The sequence below is a fragment of the Rhinoderma darwinii genome, chromosome 1 (genome assembly GCF_050947455.1).
Source record: "Rhinoderma darwinii isolate aRhiDar2 chromosome 1, aRhiDar2.hap1, whole genome shotgun sequence".
Lineage (NCBI taxonomy): Eukaryota > Metazoa > Chordata > Amphibia > Anura > Rhinodermatidae > Rhinoderma > Rhinoderma darwinii.
The window spans coordinates 485,331,169-485,347,343 of NC_134687.1; the positions used below are offsets into that span (position 1 = coordinate 485,331,169).

At 40.1% G+C, this 16,175-nt stretch overlaps 1 protein-coding gene across 4 annotated transcripts in view; it reads right to left on the reverse strand.

Annotated features, from left to right (window-relative positions):
* The window catches only part of HECTD4 (HECT domain E3 ubiquitin protein ligase 4), a 203,454-nt gene that overhangs the window by 117,570 nt on the left and 69,709 nt on the right, over positions 1-16,175 (reverse strand). For 2 of the 4 annotated variants that reach the window (XM_075835129.1, XM_075835119.1), the window contains exons 10-17: positions 15,579-15,692; positions 15,141-15,281; positions 13,590-13,822; positions 12,178-12,323; positions 9,395-9,465; positions 8,689-8,794; positions 2,722-2,842; positions 1,306-1,428 (exon numbers count right to left, since the gene is read on the reverse strand). In XM_075835129.1, the coding sequence (XP_075691244.1) occupies positions 1,306-1,428; positions 2,722-2,842; positions 8,689-8,794; positions 9,395-9,465; positions 12,178-12,323; positions 13,590-13,822; positions 15,141-15,281; positions 15,579-15,692 (1,055 nt within the window). Of the gene's footprint in view, positions 1-1,299; positions 1,429-2,721; positions 2,843-8,688; positions 8,795-9,394; positions 9,466-12,177; positions 12,324-13,589; positions 13,823-15,140; positions 15,282-15,578; positions 15,693-16,175 lie in introns of all 4 variants that reach the window. The other 2 variants (XM_075835110.1, XM_075835101.1) reach the window with 1 other exon arrangement.

Consider the following 16,175-nt stretch of genomic DNA (forward strand, 5'->3'; position numbering starts at 1 on the left):
ATCATGTGTATTCATTATCAGGACACTTGATTAACGTTAATCTCTGTTTATGTGGCTGCACATCGCTGCGGTGTAAATGAATGGAGAGGAGTGTATGACGCTGACTGGTCACTGATTGGTCAGCGTCATACACGTAAACACGCCCAGTTAAAAACACAATACACGCCCAGTTGTCCATTTCAAACCTCATTTGCATAAATATAAAATAGCTCATAACTTGGCCAAAAATGAACGTTTTAAAAAAAAACAAAACGTTACTGTTATCTACATTGCAGCGCCGATCACATGCAATAGGAGATAGGGATTTGAGAATCTGGTGACAGAGCCTCTAACGAACGAGCAATTTTTTCGTTTTCATTTTTCACTCCTTGCGTTCCAAGAGCCATAGCTTTTTTATTTTTCCGTCAATAGAGCGCTGTAAGGACTTATTGTTTGCAGGAGAAGTTGTACTTTCTAATGGCACCATTTAAAGTTTTTAGGTTTTATTTTGAACTTTTAATATAATTTTTTTTCACTAGTAATAACTTTTTTTTTTTTTACACCGTTTATTAGTCCCCCCACCGTTAGATCGCTGGTACAATATACTGCAATACTAACTACCACAGACAGAGTAACGAAGTGCAGAGATTGTGAATAGAAATTCCGTGTAATGTCTATTCACTGTCTAAACACTTCAGTATTGTTAATGTGTTACTATAAGACAGCACATCGCGATCTAACAGGATCGCTATGTGCAGTGTAAATGAATGGAGAGGAGTGCATGATGCTGATTGGTCAGCGTCATACACTCCCCTGTACAACGCCCACTTGGTCTAAAGTGAAAGTACGCCCACTTGGGCATTAAGCAACTCATTAGCATAAATCTAAAAACGCTAATAAAGTGGTAAAAATATATCGTTTTTTAAAATAAAAAGCATTACTGTCACCTACACTATAGCGACAATCTCCTTATATAGGAGATAGGGCACTTATAATGTGGTGACAGAGCCTCTTTAAGGGACAAAATACAGATAGACAAAAGTCAATTTTATCAAGAGGCTAAATGCCTGATCAGACCAAGAACCCCGTGCACACATTATCAATATAGAGTCTACAGAACCAACATGACCTGGTACCATAAAAATGTATACACAAAAAGAAGTCTGACATTGCAATAGAGTCTTCAAACCATGCAGCGCGTGCACTATTTTGAATTGTGTTAGCATACAGTCAATTTGGGTGGACATCAATGGAACGTTCTACAAGCGACATTGACAAAAAAAAACAAAAAACATTATTAGAATAAAATCTGGTGTTTACCTGTACCTTCAATGTTTCCCCTTGCAGGGAGCTGTCACTGTCATCACTCTCATCAGGTTTGATTAAGACAGTATTACTAAGTAGGTGATTTTGTACAGCCATCAGATAGCGCAGACATGGTGAGGCAACCTTAAAAACAAAAATATATTTTTTTAAATAGGTGAACGTTACAAATATCCGCTCCTTCACAGCAGCATAACTCTCTGCAGCAAAGTGTTAAAACTGGTTTCCCTATACTATACTTTAATAAATCAGCTGCTAAATAAGTATTTAATACAAAGCTGAACATACTGAGATTTTTGCCAATAGCCTTTATTTGCAGCCAAGGCCCCCTCTAGGTCACGTCTCCACTTAATGTTTATCGTGTACATCAGGAAATCCTCAGGAATACACAATAAAACGTGTCGATAGGGCTCAATTAATCTGAAGGAAGCCAAAAAAAGTCTCCTTTTGTCCTCCATCGGGCTGGTATACATCAGTACACCTTTTTGTATTTCATCCTATAGGAGATCTTGAAAAAAACGCACTGTATACTTTTTTGGCATCGGTCACAGGGAATACATTAAACGTATACGTCGGAAAGCTCCAGTGACAAATGCCCGTATATGGACAGTTATGTCACTGGAGCTTCTTGCACAGGGACGTCCTAAGAAAGCGCAAAGCAATATATGGAAAGTGACATCAGGAGCTTCCCCAGGGCCGTTGTCCCCAAGCGCTCTGTAAGGGGGGTCGGGCAGTTCAGGCGGCATATTCCACTGTATACATATACAGTGAGATTGTTGCAGCCTTCAGCTGGAGGTATAAGTCAGGAGTCCTACCGACATATACATCCGAAAGGAAAGGCAATTAACGCAAAGTAACAGGGGCCTAAATTAAATTCTCAAATATTGTTTTTTAAAGGAGTTATCCGGGATGTGAATTTTTTTTTGTAGGGGCTTCAAATTGAATAAATAAGGCAAAACTTACCTACCCTTGCCCCCAGAGATCCAGGTAGTTGTTTACATCCATGTACTATGTAACCACTGCAGCCAATCAGAGGGCTCAGTGGTGACTAATCATATTTCCGGCACAATGCCAGAAATACAACACATGACCGATGAGCCCTCTGATTAGCTGCAGTGGTCACATGCTACATGCATGTAAACAACCACCGGGAGTGCTGCCGGAGCATCAGTGCTGGATCGTCGGGGGCAAGTATAGGGAAGTATTGCTTTTTGGTTTATTTATTTTATTTCCACTACAAACAAGTTTTCACATCACGGATAACCCATTTAAGGCCTAAGTGCGTGAGGAGGCTCTAGTCTACAGAGGTGTGTAACATGTAATTGATTATTATGAAATTTATCAGACAGATGCAGAAGTAATGGTATAAAGAAATACAAAGTACAGGACAAGAAGTTATGTAGTGGGCACTGGTCTTACAGGCACGGTTGATAAGAGTCTTTGGAATTCTTCTTTAGACACAGTTTGGCACTTGGTGATCAGTACACAAGATTCACGAACAACAATCTTCAAAATATAGTGCAATAGTTCATCATTTAGCCTAAAAGAAAAAAATCAGAACTTTATGACTTTATGGGGCAAAGTATCCTATAGTTAATTGAATATATATATATATATATATATATATATATATATATATATATATATTTATTTATTTTACATTTTACTAAATACTTGTATCTCCCATGAAACAGCAACGCTGGAGCTTGCTTTTCTTTTTTGTTAAAGAGGCTCTGTCACCAGATTTTGCAACCCCTATCTGCTATTGCAGCAGATCGGCGCTGCAATGTAGATTACAGTAACGTTTGTTTTTTTAAAAAACGAGCATTTTTGGCCAAGTTATGACCATTTTCGTATTTATGCAAATGAGGCTTGCAAAAGTACAACTGGGCGTGTTGAAAAGTAAAAGTACAACTGGGCGTGTATTATGTGCGTACATCGGGGCGTTTTTACTTCTTTTACTAGCTGGGCGTTCTGACGAGAAGTATCATCCACTTCTCTTCAGAACGCCCAGCTTCTGGCAGTGCAGACACAGCCGTGTTCTCAAGAGATCACGCTGTGTCGTCACTCACAGGTCCTGCATCGTGTCAGACGAGCGAGGACACATCGGCACCAGAGGCTACAGATGATTCTGCAGCAGCATCGGCGTTTGCAGGTAAGTCGATGTAGCTACTTACATGCAAATGCTGATGCTGCTGCAGAATCAACTGTAGCCTCTGGTGCCGACACGATGCAGGACCTGTGAGTGACGTCACAGATCTGCACTGCCAGAAGCTGGGCGTTCTGAAGAGAAGTGGATGATACTTCTCATCAGAACGCCCAGCTAGTAAAAGAAGTAAACACGCCCCGATGTAACACACATAATACACGCCCAGTTGTACTTTTACTTTTCAACACGCCCAGTTGTACTTTTGCAAGCCTCATTTGCATAAATACGAAAATGGTCATAACTTGGCCAAAAATGCTTGTTTTTTAAAAATAAAAACGTTACTGTAATCTACATTGCAGCGCCGATCTGCTGCAATAGCAGATAGGGGTTGCAAAATCTGGTGACAGAGCCTCTTTAAACTCTGCACTGCCCCATATCTATTATTTCTACTGACTACTGGGTGTTACCATTCCCCTTGACAAAGGGATGTGTCCCTAAACAGTCTCACGCTGTCAGCACTGGTTGGACACTGTCAAAGTGTGAAGGGACACACCCCCAACTGATAACACCCAGTTATTCATTTATATATACATTTTCATGACGAATAACAAGGAACGGCACAACAAAGGGCTCTAAGAAAAGATGTTCCAACATTGTTATATTATGGGATATACAAGTATTTACTAAAACAGACTACTCAGGAGAGCTGACAGGTCCTCTTTAACAGCAACAATAACTAAGTATACCAAGAATTTTAAGCCTTCTGAATATTTCATAAGAAAAATAAAATGGGGAAAATACCCAAAAACATTTTACAACCTCACAGTGTTCAGGAGGAAAAGATCAGCACTCCTTGTGGAATTTTGAAAAATACATTTTCTTTATTTATTTATTTAAATAGCCAGCGGAAAAGCTGAACATCTTAAAGTGGACAAATTACATAAAGCATCCGTCCCCTCTGACGCGTTTCTAGCTCTCAAGAGCCATTACTCATAGAACCCTACAGTGGACAAGTACCACTGTCATAATCTAATCTGATTACAATGCCTGGAAACCTGGCTCACCCGACCAGCTTCTGGATCACTTTGCTGCCTGGTTTCCACATTTCCTATCCTCTGAAATACCCACTCTCATTATGGGCGACTAACATTCCCATTGATAACCCAATCTCCTCATCTGCCTCCCAGTTTCTATCCTTAACTTCCTCCCTAGGTCTGTAACAACTCACGGATGCTCCTACACATGAAGACGGGCATTCACTTGACCTGGTCTTCTGGCTCTGCTCAGGTTCTCACCTTATTAACTCTCCTCTCTGGCTCTCAGACCACAACCTTCTCTCCTTTACTATCAAAAATTCTCTGCCTCCTTAGAACATACCTACCTATCAGACATACAGAAATCGACATGAAATTAAAACTCACTAACTAATAGATAGTTTACAGACCTCATTGTCCCCGCTCTTCCATCTCCTGTCCCAATCTGACTGCCAAACATAACAATGAAAAAGTGTCTTGGATAAAGGAGCCCCCCGTACACTCCAAACCTCCTGTTACAGCGACAACCTTGACACGCGCCTCAATCTCGTTTACTTGAGTGGTGTTTGAGGTGTGCCGAACGTCTATGGAGAAAAACCACATGTCCGCAGACTTCCTCCAATACAAATTCATGCCCAAAACTTAAACCTCTGCCCTTCACCATGCCAAACAAGTCTATTTCACCTCTCATCTCCACAAAATTGAATAAGCCAAAACCCCTCTGATACTTTTCACTGCATCCTTAAGCCTAAAGTGCAGACGCCGATCACAGATCTTAGTGCTGAAGACCTGGCCACTTATTTCCAAGTTAAAATTGACAACAATCGGCATGATATCTCCCAGTCCCCTAGTAACATCGATATAGCCTATATCTTTCTTCCCTCCTCTTTTAAACATGCTGAAAAAGTTACTGAAAAACCCCATCTCTTAAGCCGACTTGCGCTGCTGACTACCAATCGGTCTCTAATCTCCTCTTCATCTCTAAACTCCTGGAACACTTGGTCTACTCTCACCTCATCAGCCATCTCTCTAAGGGCCCTTTTACACGGGCCAATTATAGGGCAATCGAGCGTTCGTAGAACGATAGTTTCCGATATTTGCCCTGTGTAAACAGGGCATGATCAGCCGATGAATTCTCTTCCCCATACTGATCACAGCTCCTTGCAAAAGGAGCAAACAATCAAAGATCAATGAGCTAGTTCGTTGATTGGCGCTAGTAGTTACAGCCAAAATGGGCCGGTGTAAAAGGACCCTTAGATTCTGATTTCCGCACTCTACTAAAACTACACTTACTATAGTCTCAAATGATCTATTGATGGCTAAAACTAACAGCAGCTTTTCTTGAATTCTTCTGGATCTCTCTGCAGCATTTGACACTGTAATCCACCAACCCCTACTCAGTATGCTCCACTCTATTGGCCTTAAGGACACTGCTCTCTCTTGGTTTCACTTCTATCTCTCGGACCGTTCATTCAGTGTGTCATTTGCTGGCTCTTCTCCTCCTCTTCTTGGATTTGGGGTGCCTCAGGGTTCTGTCTTAAGTCCTCTCCTCTTTTCTCTATACACAGCCCCTATTGAACAAACCATCAGCAGATTTGGCTTCCCGTTCCATCTCTACGCTGATGACACCCAATTATATACCTCTTGCAGTGACATCACCCTCCCCCCCACTCTTATACAAAACAGTGCTGGTCTGTCTGCAGTTTCTAACATCATGTCCTCGCTCTATCGGAAACGTAATCTTTAAAAAAAAAAAAAAAGAAAGATTGTGTTTCCACCATCTACTAACCTACCTAAACCTGATGTCTCCATCTCAGTGTTGTACTACCACAACTCCTAGGTAGAACGCCCGCTTTCTTGGGGTTATGTTAAGACACAGATCTCTTCTTTATTCCTTATAGTCAATCAATCCATCACTTGCACGCTTATGTCACCTTCACCTCAAAAACATTCCAGAATTCGCCCTTTTCCTACTGTGGAAACAGCCAAAACTCTTATTGTCGCCCTGACTACTGCAACTCATTATTAATTGGCCTTCCTCTCACATCTATCCTGAATGCAGAAGCAGGCTCATCTTTCTTACCCACCACTGCACCAATGCCTCTAAATTGAAACTTATTACTCTCACCCACAACTCTATCCACAGTGCTGCACATCCTTACATCTCCTCCTCATCGCCCAACTACCCATGCGATACATTTTGACAACAATCTAAGTTAAACATCCTCCATGATTCGAACCACTCACTCCTGCCTCCAAAACTTTTCTCGTGCTGCACCAGTCCTCTGGAATGAGCTACCCAGGACAATCAGATTAGTTCCCAACATCCACGGTTTTAACTCCTTAGTGACCAGCCTATTTTAGCCCTTAATGACCAAGCTATTTTTACGTTTTCCCATAGTCTCATTCAAAGAGCTATACCTTTTTATTTTTGCGTCGACATAGCTTTATAAGGTCTTGTTTTTTGCGGGACAAGCTGTATTTTTTAATAACACAATTTTGGGGTACATATGATTTATTGATTAACTTTTAAAAATATTTTTTGGGGGGGGGAAATAGAAAAAAACCCAGCAATTTCGCCACTTTTTAGCGTCCTATATTTACGTCATTTACAGAGTGGTATAACTAACACAATAACTTTATTCAGCCGGTTGTTACGATTGCAGGGACACCAAATTTATATAGTTTTCTTATGTTTTACTACTTTTGCACAGTAAAAATTAATTTGTTTTTGTGTCTCCATATTTCAAGAGCGATAAATTTATTTTTCCACCAATGATGTTGTATGAGGGCTTTTTTTTTTGTGAGACAACGTGTTTTTATTGATACCATTTTGGAATACTTGCGACTTTTTGTTCACTTTTTAATCACATTTTCTTTTAAGGAGGATACACAGAAAACCGCAATTATTGCATTGTTTTTTTAATTTTAATTTTTACGGCGTTAATCAAGAGGGTTAAATAATGTAATAGCTTTATATTTGGTGTCGTTATGGACACGGCGATACCAAATATGTGTAACTTTTTCATAATAAACCATTTTGAAAGAGGAAAAAAAGTGTGTTCATATTTTTTTTTACTTTGGATTTTTATTTAGTTATTCTAAACTTTTATTAAACTTTTTTTTTAAACTTTTTTATTAGTCCCACTAGGAGACTTCGCTATGCGATCACCTGATCACTTTTATAATACACTGCAATACTTCTGTATTGAAGTGTATTTCTGCCTGTCCATGTAAAACGGACAGGCATCTGCTAGGCCATGCCATTAACTAGAGGCAGACCTGGGGCCCCTATTAGGCCCCTGGCTGCCATAGAAGACACCGGCACCCTGTGATCGCATAGCAGGAGCCAGTGGGGTGAAAGAGGGAGACCCCTGCCTCCAAAACCACTCAGATGCAGCGCTCGCTATTGATCGCCCCATCTAAGGGGTTAAACGAGCGGGATCGATACCGATATCAATCTCGCCCGTTCTAGCAGGTCTGCTCCCAGTCCTCAGCTACCTCCGGTAGCAGAGAGATTTAACTGCTCCCCGCTTTGTTTATTTATTCCGATGCAGCGACGTAAAAAGGCTTATGCATCAGAATAAAGCCCATTAGTGGCTGCTGTAAAAACACTAATGGGCGGTCACTAACGGGTTAAACGTGCCCTGAATGCACATCTTCTTAGACAGGCCTATCACATTCCCTAATCTGACTCCTTTCCTTTACACCCCTATTACATTAGTCATCAGAATCTGACCGCTTCAAATCAACAGTTTCACTCACACTGCTTGCACTCTAATGTACTTTTTATCAGTCATACACAAACACTGGCTGAGTGAGTGACCCATGCAGCTTTATATGTACTATTTTATTTATAAAAGATGGCTGGACCATTGTACAAACCAAGCACTTTTTACATTTTGTGTCACCCCTATTTCCTCATAGGGTCCTCACTCCTCTTAATTGAATTGTAAAGCTGTCACTATGTAATGTCAGATATTGTCTGTTCATATTCCCCCTGACTTGTAAAGTGCTGCAGAATATGTTGGCACTATATAAATATTAGTATTATCTAATCTTCGCGTATTCTGCCCAAACCTCTCAACAAAGTGAACAGGAGTAGGAATCTACCTGCTGACAGCAGGAATAATTCTGCGGCGGAACCTGCCAATCAAAATCTGCCGTGTGAACATAGTCTAATAGTTAAATTACATAACATACCTGTAATGTTCATCTTCATCACTCCCAAACCTGTTATTCTGAAGCTGTTCAGTCAAGTTTGTCAAAATAACATCTCGAAGTTGGGAAAGTCCACAATTCCTATCACCTGTAAAATTAAGTGATATTGAGTGTTTGCTTTTTTTGCCCTTTACTAGAGAAATAGAGTGTCTGTTGGGGTTCCACAATCCGGGGAATGCAGCACGCTCATGAAAAATTATATAAAAGTGTGTCTTTCCAGATGCAATTTCCTGGCAATGTCATTATTTAATATGGTGAAAAAGCACCTATAATGTGCTTGGAAGAGCCCTCGTAGCCCATTTGACTTTGCTTTAGTGATTGATTGGAGTCTTCGGTCAAAGAAAATGCTGTACAACATGTTGGAAGATTTTTAAAACTGGAGGTACACTAAGTAAATGTACAAAAACTAGTGAAATTCATAAAAAAATAGAAAAGCAAACAAAACCACACATTAACAGCAGTGCATAGTGTGGCTGAAATGGTGAAACAAGACAAATTCACAAATCCCCTAGCAGCCTTTATTTTTTTCATGAAAGAACTGAAATGCTTCTGGCACAGGACAAGGTCCCGCTGCAAGCGGACAGCTCTTTTGCCAGACATGAAGATCTGTTATCTTTCACAACCAATCAAATATTACAATCTAAATAAATACTGTAAGATTGATCGTACTATTTAAAAGCATTCTTACCTTCTGTTAAAATCAGCTTGAGTAAGTTATTGATTTCCATCTCTCCTGGGTTTAAAATGTTTAAGCCGAAGCTGCAGTAAAAATACAATCCAAGGTCAGGACATATGAACATCAAAGGACATCCATTAATTGAGACATACACTGCAGTCGTATCATTTACCATAAAGCGATGTGGCAAATATCCACGTACAGCATGGGTATAGCTTTTATATTTTTTGTGCAAAATATTGTTACCACATCAGGAAGGATTCTGATTTGAACAAAGACTTTTTGTGATTTAAAGGGGTTATGTGGGGATCAAAAATTATTAGCAGTGTATTCACTGCAGTATGTGAGTACACTCGCTAACATACATTCTGGTCCCCCGTCACGCTGATTCTAAGATTTTCATGGATTTCTATAGTGCTGCTGGGAGACCGGAAGTCTAGTTGCACAGCCTTCTTTGAGAACGATACGACTCGTCACGTGACCGGCTGCACTCCATGTACTCGCTGTGCTACTGCTTGTACATGAAGTACAGTGGGATCGGTCATGTGACAAAGAGTTGTATCGTCATCAAAGAAGGCTGTGCAACTACACGATGAAAACCTCAGAATCAGCGTGATGGGGGATCGGAATGTATATTAGTGAATGTACTCACACACTGCAGCTAGTACACCGCTAATAATTTTTGGTCCCCACATAACCCCTTTAATTATTCACTCATAATTAGCCGCCCATATGGTAGGACCAGAAGATCCTCCCACTGGAACCATGAAAGTACATTTAGCGGAACTTCCAATTTTCTCGGAAGGTAGCTCCAAAATCACTTAATGTATCTAGTGAACATCTCTAGCATTTTGTGAAATACCGGCAATAAAAAAGCACAACACAATCTGCGACAAGATTGACAGCGGAAGTTGTAGTTACCAGGCCAGTACTTGTTGTGCATCTTACATTATAATTTTTTTTAGTGTGTACATTGAAACCAAATGACTACACCGTGTTCCAAATTATTATGCACATTGGATTTAAGTGTCAAACATTTAATTATTAGTTTTTCAATTAAACTCTTGGATGGTATTTGTGTCTTAGGGCTCTTTGGATCATTGTAATCAATCTCAGACACCTGTGATAATTAGTTTGCCAGGTGTGCCCAATCAAAGGAAAACTACTTAAGTGGGACGTTCCACATTATTAAGCAGGCCACAGGTTTCAAGCAATATGGGAAAGAAAGAGGATCTCTCTGATGCCGAAAAGCGTGAAATAGTGCAATACCTTGGACAAGGTATGAAAACATTGGATATTTCAAGAAAACTTAAGCGTGATCATCGTACTGTGAAAATACTTGTGGCTGATTCAGAGCACAGACGGGTTCGTTCAGATAAAGGCATAATGAGGAAGGTTTCTGCCAGACAAACTAATAGGATTAGGAGAGCAGCTGCTAAAATGCCATTGCAAAGCAGCAAACAGGTATTTGAAGCCGCTGGTGCCTCTGGAGTCCCGCGAACCTCAAGGTTTAGGATCCTCAAGAGGTTTGCAAGTGTGCATAAAGCTATTATTCGGCCACCCCTAAACAATGCTCACAAGCAGAAACGGTTGCAGTGGGCTCAGAAATACATGAAGACTAATTTTCAAACCGTGGTGTTTACTGATGAGTGCCATGCAACCCTGGATGGTCCAGATGGATGGAGTAGTGGATGGTTGGTGAATGGCCACCATGTCCCAACAAGGCTGCGACGTCAGCAAGGAGGTGGTGGAGTCATGTTTTGGGCTGGAATCATGGGGAGAGAGCTGGTAGGCCCCTTTAGGGTCCCTGACGGTGTGAAAATCACCTCTGCAAAGTACGTAGAGTTTATGACTGACCACTTTCTTCCGTGGTACAAAAAGAAGAACCGTGCCTTCCGTAGCAAAATTATCTTCATGCATGACAATGCACCATCTCATGCTGCAAAGAATACCTCTGTGTCATTGGCTGCTATGGGCATAAAAGGAGAGAAACTCATGGTGTGGCCCCCATGTTCCCCTGACCTCAACCCTATTGAGAGCCTTTGGAGCATCCTCAAGCAAAATATCTATGAGGGTGGGAGGCAGTTCATATCAAAACAGAAGCTCTGGGAGGCTATTCTGACATCCTGCAAAGATATTCAAGCAGAAACTGTCCAAATACTCACAAATTCAATGGATGCAAGAATTGTGAAGGTGACATCAAAGAAGGGGTCCTATGTTAACATGTAACTTGGCCTGCTAAGTTTTTTTTGATTGAAAGAGCTTTTGATTTCTGTAAATATGACCTCCTGATGCTGCAAATTCAACAAATTACCATTTTAGTTCTCTTTACAACCTTTAAATTGTTTTGATCTCTGTTGTGCATAATAATTTGAAACAGTGCATTTGGAGTTTTTTACTTCTAAAAAAAAATCTGTTATCATTAGGAGATTTGTTCAATAAAATTTGCATTATACTCCAACGGTTGATGGCTTGAAGATTATACTGACTGTCATTTGCATCGACTATTTAGGAAAATCAGCGAAAAATAACATTTGCATAATAATTTGGAACGCAGTGTACTTCAAATATTTTATGCTAAATAATATTTCTTTATCCATTCTTTATATTATTTTTAGAATTTTTTGGGGAAAAGGTGGAAATGTAACAAAAAAAGGGAAAAAGCAGGATAATAGAAGCATACAGCTAGGATTTGGAAATCTAATGCTCTAAAGTGGTCAGGAAGGAGAACAACTAGACATCACAAAATGGTGGCATATGCTGGAACATATGCAAATTAAGTTCTGAAGACCTACCTAATAGCCAGGCAGACTTCCTTCTGGATTTCAGGGCAGATTTGGTCCTTCGGTGCCATAAGCAGCTGCCATAGCAACAAGCCAGCCCTACGGATAGTATCTCTGTTCCTCTCAGTTTGAGGGTTAAGGAAAAATTTGAACACTACCTGCAAATAAATCGTTGTTTTATTTGATTAAATGGTAAACATAATTATCCTATAAAAAACAGAATTATATGCATCATAGAAACAAGCACATAAAAAGTATTCAAAAAGCAGAGAAAAAAATGTAGGTACAACTTGTTCAGCCGATATGTATGAAGGGATCGGTGTGATGATCGAGATAACCATGTAAATGAAAGTTATACACTTTTGGTTGCACATGGAATCAGATGAATATTGAATTACATAAAATAGTGCTTTAAAGAGAATATGTCTTTATGTCAGACCTATTAAAATAAGGACATAGGTGTGATACTCTAATAAGATGGGTACAACTACACTCAATAAACCAGACTCCAAAGTGCCAATCACTTCCAGGTTCTGGGGAGCCACATGGTATACCACATGATCCCGCTCACCCAGGCATCAGCCCTGAAATGAATCGAGTGGCGCATACTGGGACTCCCGTCTAGTGTAGGTCACATGACCCATGCCAGAGTTGCGTACTGACTGAGAAAGATCATGCAATAACATGTGACTCTACAAAATTTCACTTCAGCCCCATTGTTTGGCACTTCTGGAGGTGGTTTAGAGGATGCAATTACACTAACTATTATAACGCTACTAGAGTATCATACAGATGAGCTTATTTATAAAAAAAAAAAATAGTGTCACAATCTCTCGTTGGGTAGCTGTAGATGGGTTTTAAATGTAGTGCAGCCATAAATGTTGTTTATAAAACACATATTTTGGTGGTTTTATTCTCCTTACACTATCATTTTCTACCTTAAATGGAGTGGGTGGAGCTAAAGAGCTGTGCTGTGTACTCTGACCAATCAGATGTCTCCTCCCCTGCTGCTCTCCCTTCCCTCTCACACACAAGATGAAGTAGAGAGACTGCAGCTGCATCCCCCTCCTCATTGTATTCAGCCATACACATTAGAGAACAGTCAGCCATCCCGTCAACTTCAGTGGGATGGCCAAAAATCTTGTGTGCATGGGGGGGGGGGGGGGGGGGGGGGGGCCTTCCAACACATCACCAATGGCAGAGGGGGGAAAGAGTTATGAGGTATGCTTAATTTCAACGTGCCTGTTTCTTTGTTCCCGTTTCACAAAACAACAAGTGGCAAAGTACATTTGCAACAACATTTCTTAACACGTAACCACGCTCTAGTAAGGGTGTTTGTTTGTTTTGTTCTTTTTTTTGCAATATAGCTTTAAATCGGCAAACTTCATCGTAATTACTAAAAAGAAAAGTACGACGAAAAGTACCTGAAACACCACAAGTATACAGCGGATGATACACTTATCTCCATTGACCATGGCTTTCTCCATGATATCACATATGCTGCTCAGATGATGCGATTCAATTGGATGTTGCTTTCCTAGGAAGGTTGTGATTGGTAAACTGCTGCTGTTTGCCAGGAGATTGAGCTGATGAATACACATGGCTCCCACATGATGAAGTAATTGGTTTATAACCTCATTGGTGGTTACGGCCTCTCCTACAGAAAATATTATATGGCATAACAAAAATAAATGACAATAGTGTAAATGGCTTAATAGGAATATTAGACTGGTTGCTACAAACAGAACTTTCACATAATGAAGAATATAAATGGTCATGAATGCAAGTGGCATGCTAAGCCCATCCAGAACTCTTGGGCTATATGCACACGTTGCAGATTATTCTGTAGAAAATACGCACCAAAGCTGCAGGAAATTCTGATAAAAAACTGCACTTAATCGTGCGTTTTTTTGTTGCGTTTTTCGGTGCGGTTTTTACATTTTGATGAGTAAATCGTTGCGTTTTCGTGTAGCGGGTTTTGATGCATCTTTCCTTACAACTAGACAGATACAATTCACAAGCGGAAACCCGCACCGCAGGTCAATTTACGTGAAAAAAAACCAATAAAAAAAACAAACACACAGCGTGTACATGAGATTTCCTGAAATCTCATTTACTTTGCTGGTACTGTATTACGCTGCAGATATGATGCACACAAATGAGCATGGTCAACGTAATACGCACCGTGTGCATTGAGCCTTTAAGATCGTACAAGAAAAGGAAGTGCTTTCAGGAAAACCTCTAAAAATATGTTTGTGCAAGTGTAATAACTGCAAACATATGATAAGCTGGGCATAAAAAAAAAACAAAACAGAAAAAACACTAGGCCAAATCCTGAAGGTGGTTTCTTTTTCCAGTACTGAACGCAGATGGAACTTTTCCGAATTTAAATAAGTCTGTATAAGGACCAATTGTGAATGCCAACAAATGCCGTCAAAGATTTGTGGAGAAAAACGTACAAGCCGCTCAAATGTCCAAAAGCGTTCCACCTAAATTTAGGTTTACAAAACTATGGTTAACATGACAGTAAGAGACGGAGAAAGACGTGGCCAAGCCTCACTGATCCTTCTCCGTCTCTGACCCTAGTTCAATGTCAGTTATGTCACAGGCTTAATATCTCGGATATCTTATATCCCTGTGGTTGTTAGGCAGTAAATCACTAGCAACTAAACTGACTAATATGAATGGATTGGCACGGTGTCCGCACGGACTGGGAAAAGCAGCTTGGCAGTGATCAAGTAGGCCATTCCCAATGTTACCCTTTCACTGCCAAGCATGTATGTAATATGCAAGCAGGTGTTTCTAAAAAGACATTTAGATGAAGAACTTTAGTAAAATAGGAGTTGTGGAAATAAATTCAATTATCCCACCAGAACATATTGTGGGAATAAAAAAAAACTACTTATGTTATATAGTCATGTGCATTATGACATTTCAGACCACATTAAAAAAAAAAAAAAAAGACATACATTTACCTTTGGGATCAGCAATGATGTGAGTGACACCAAGTCTCTGGCACACAACATGGAAAGCTTGGTTTCCTGGGTTACACCACTGGTCAATGTAGTCATTGGAGCAGGTCCAAATCATGTTATTCATAGTATCATAACAAGCACCTACAAAAACAATCTGAATTACATATAGCAATAAATCTATTTTCACAAAACCTCAACAAAACGTACCAGACTAATATATTCTCCCCCTCGGCAGGGAGAGAATGGCCCTACAAATAAGAATTGCGCTGTAATTCATGACTTGTAATGGGTATTATACACTCCAGCATGCTTTGGCGGAGACAACCAAGTGAAACCATTAACAAAGGTAAACTCATCTAATGTAGTTCAGTTTACAAATGTTATAGATTATTATTTACACGTTTTCACTGTAATGAGAGAGAAAGTTTTAACTCTTACCAAGTCCAGTCACTAGTGCCCCACGACCCAGGGAGCTGCCAGCAGCATCAATCAGATCAGCCCTGTTTGTGAACTGTCCATCCGAAACATTAAACACCAGGCTGGAAGCCAGAACTAAAAAGAAAGAATAAAGGGCTAAGTTCACACTTGCATTGTATAATCCGTTAGGGTATGTTCACACAGCTTATTTTCGGGCCGTAAGCGGACGAAAAACATCCGAGTAATCTGAAGCAGTACGCCTCTAAACATCTGCCCATTGATTTCAATGGGAAAAACATCGTTCTGTTCCGACGGGCCGTTTTTTTAGGCGGCCGTTTAGAAAAAGAAGTGCATGTCACTTCTTGAGCCGTTTTTCATAGACTATAGAAAAACAGCTCCAAAAACGGCCGTAAAAAAACTCTGCGAAAAACACAAGTGGCTTAAAAAACTTCTTAAAATCAGGAACGGTTTTCCCCCAAAAAACAGCTCCATATTTTCAGAAGTTTTTGAGTTTGCGTGTGCACATACCCTTACTCTTAAACGATAAAAACACTTCCGTTAAAAATCCCGTTGACATCAAAATAACGGATGGAAATGGATTACAATCAGTTTGTATCT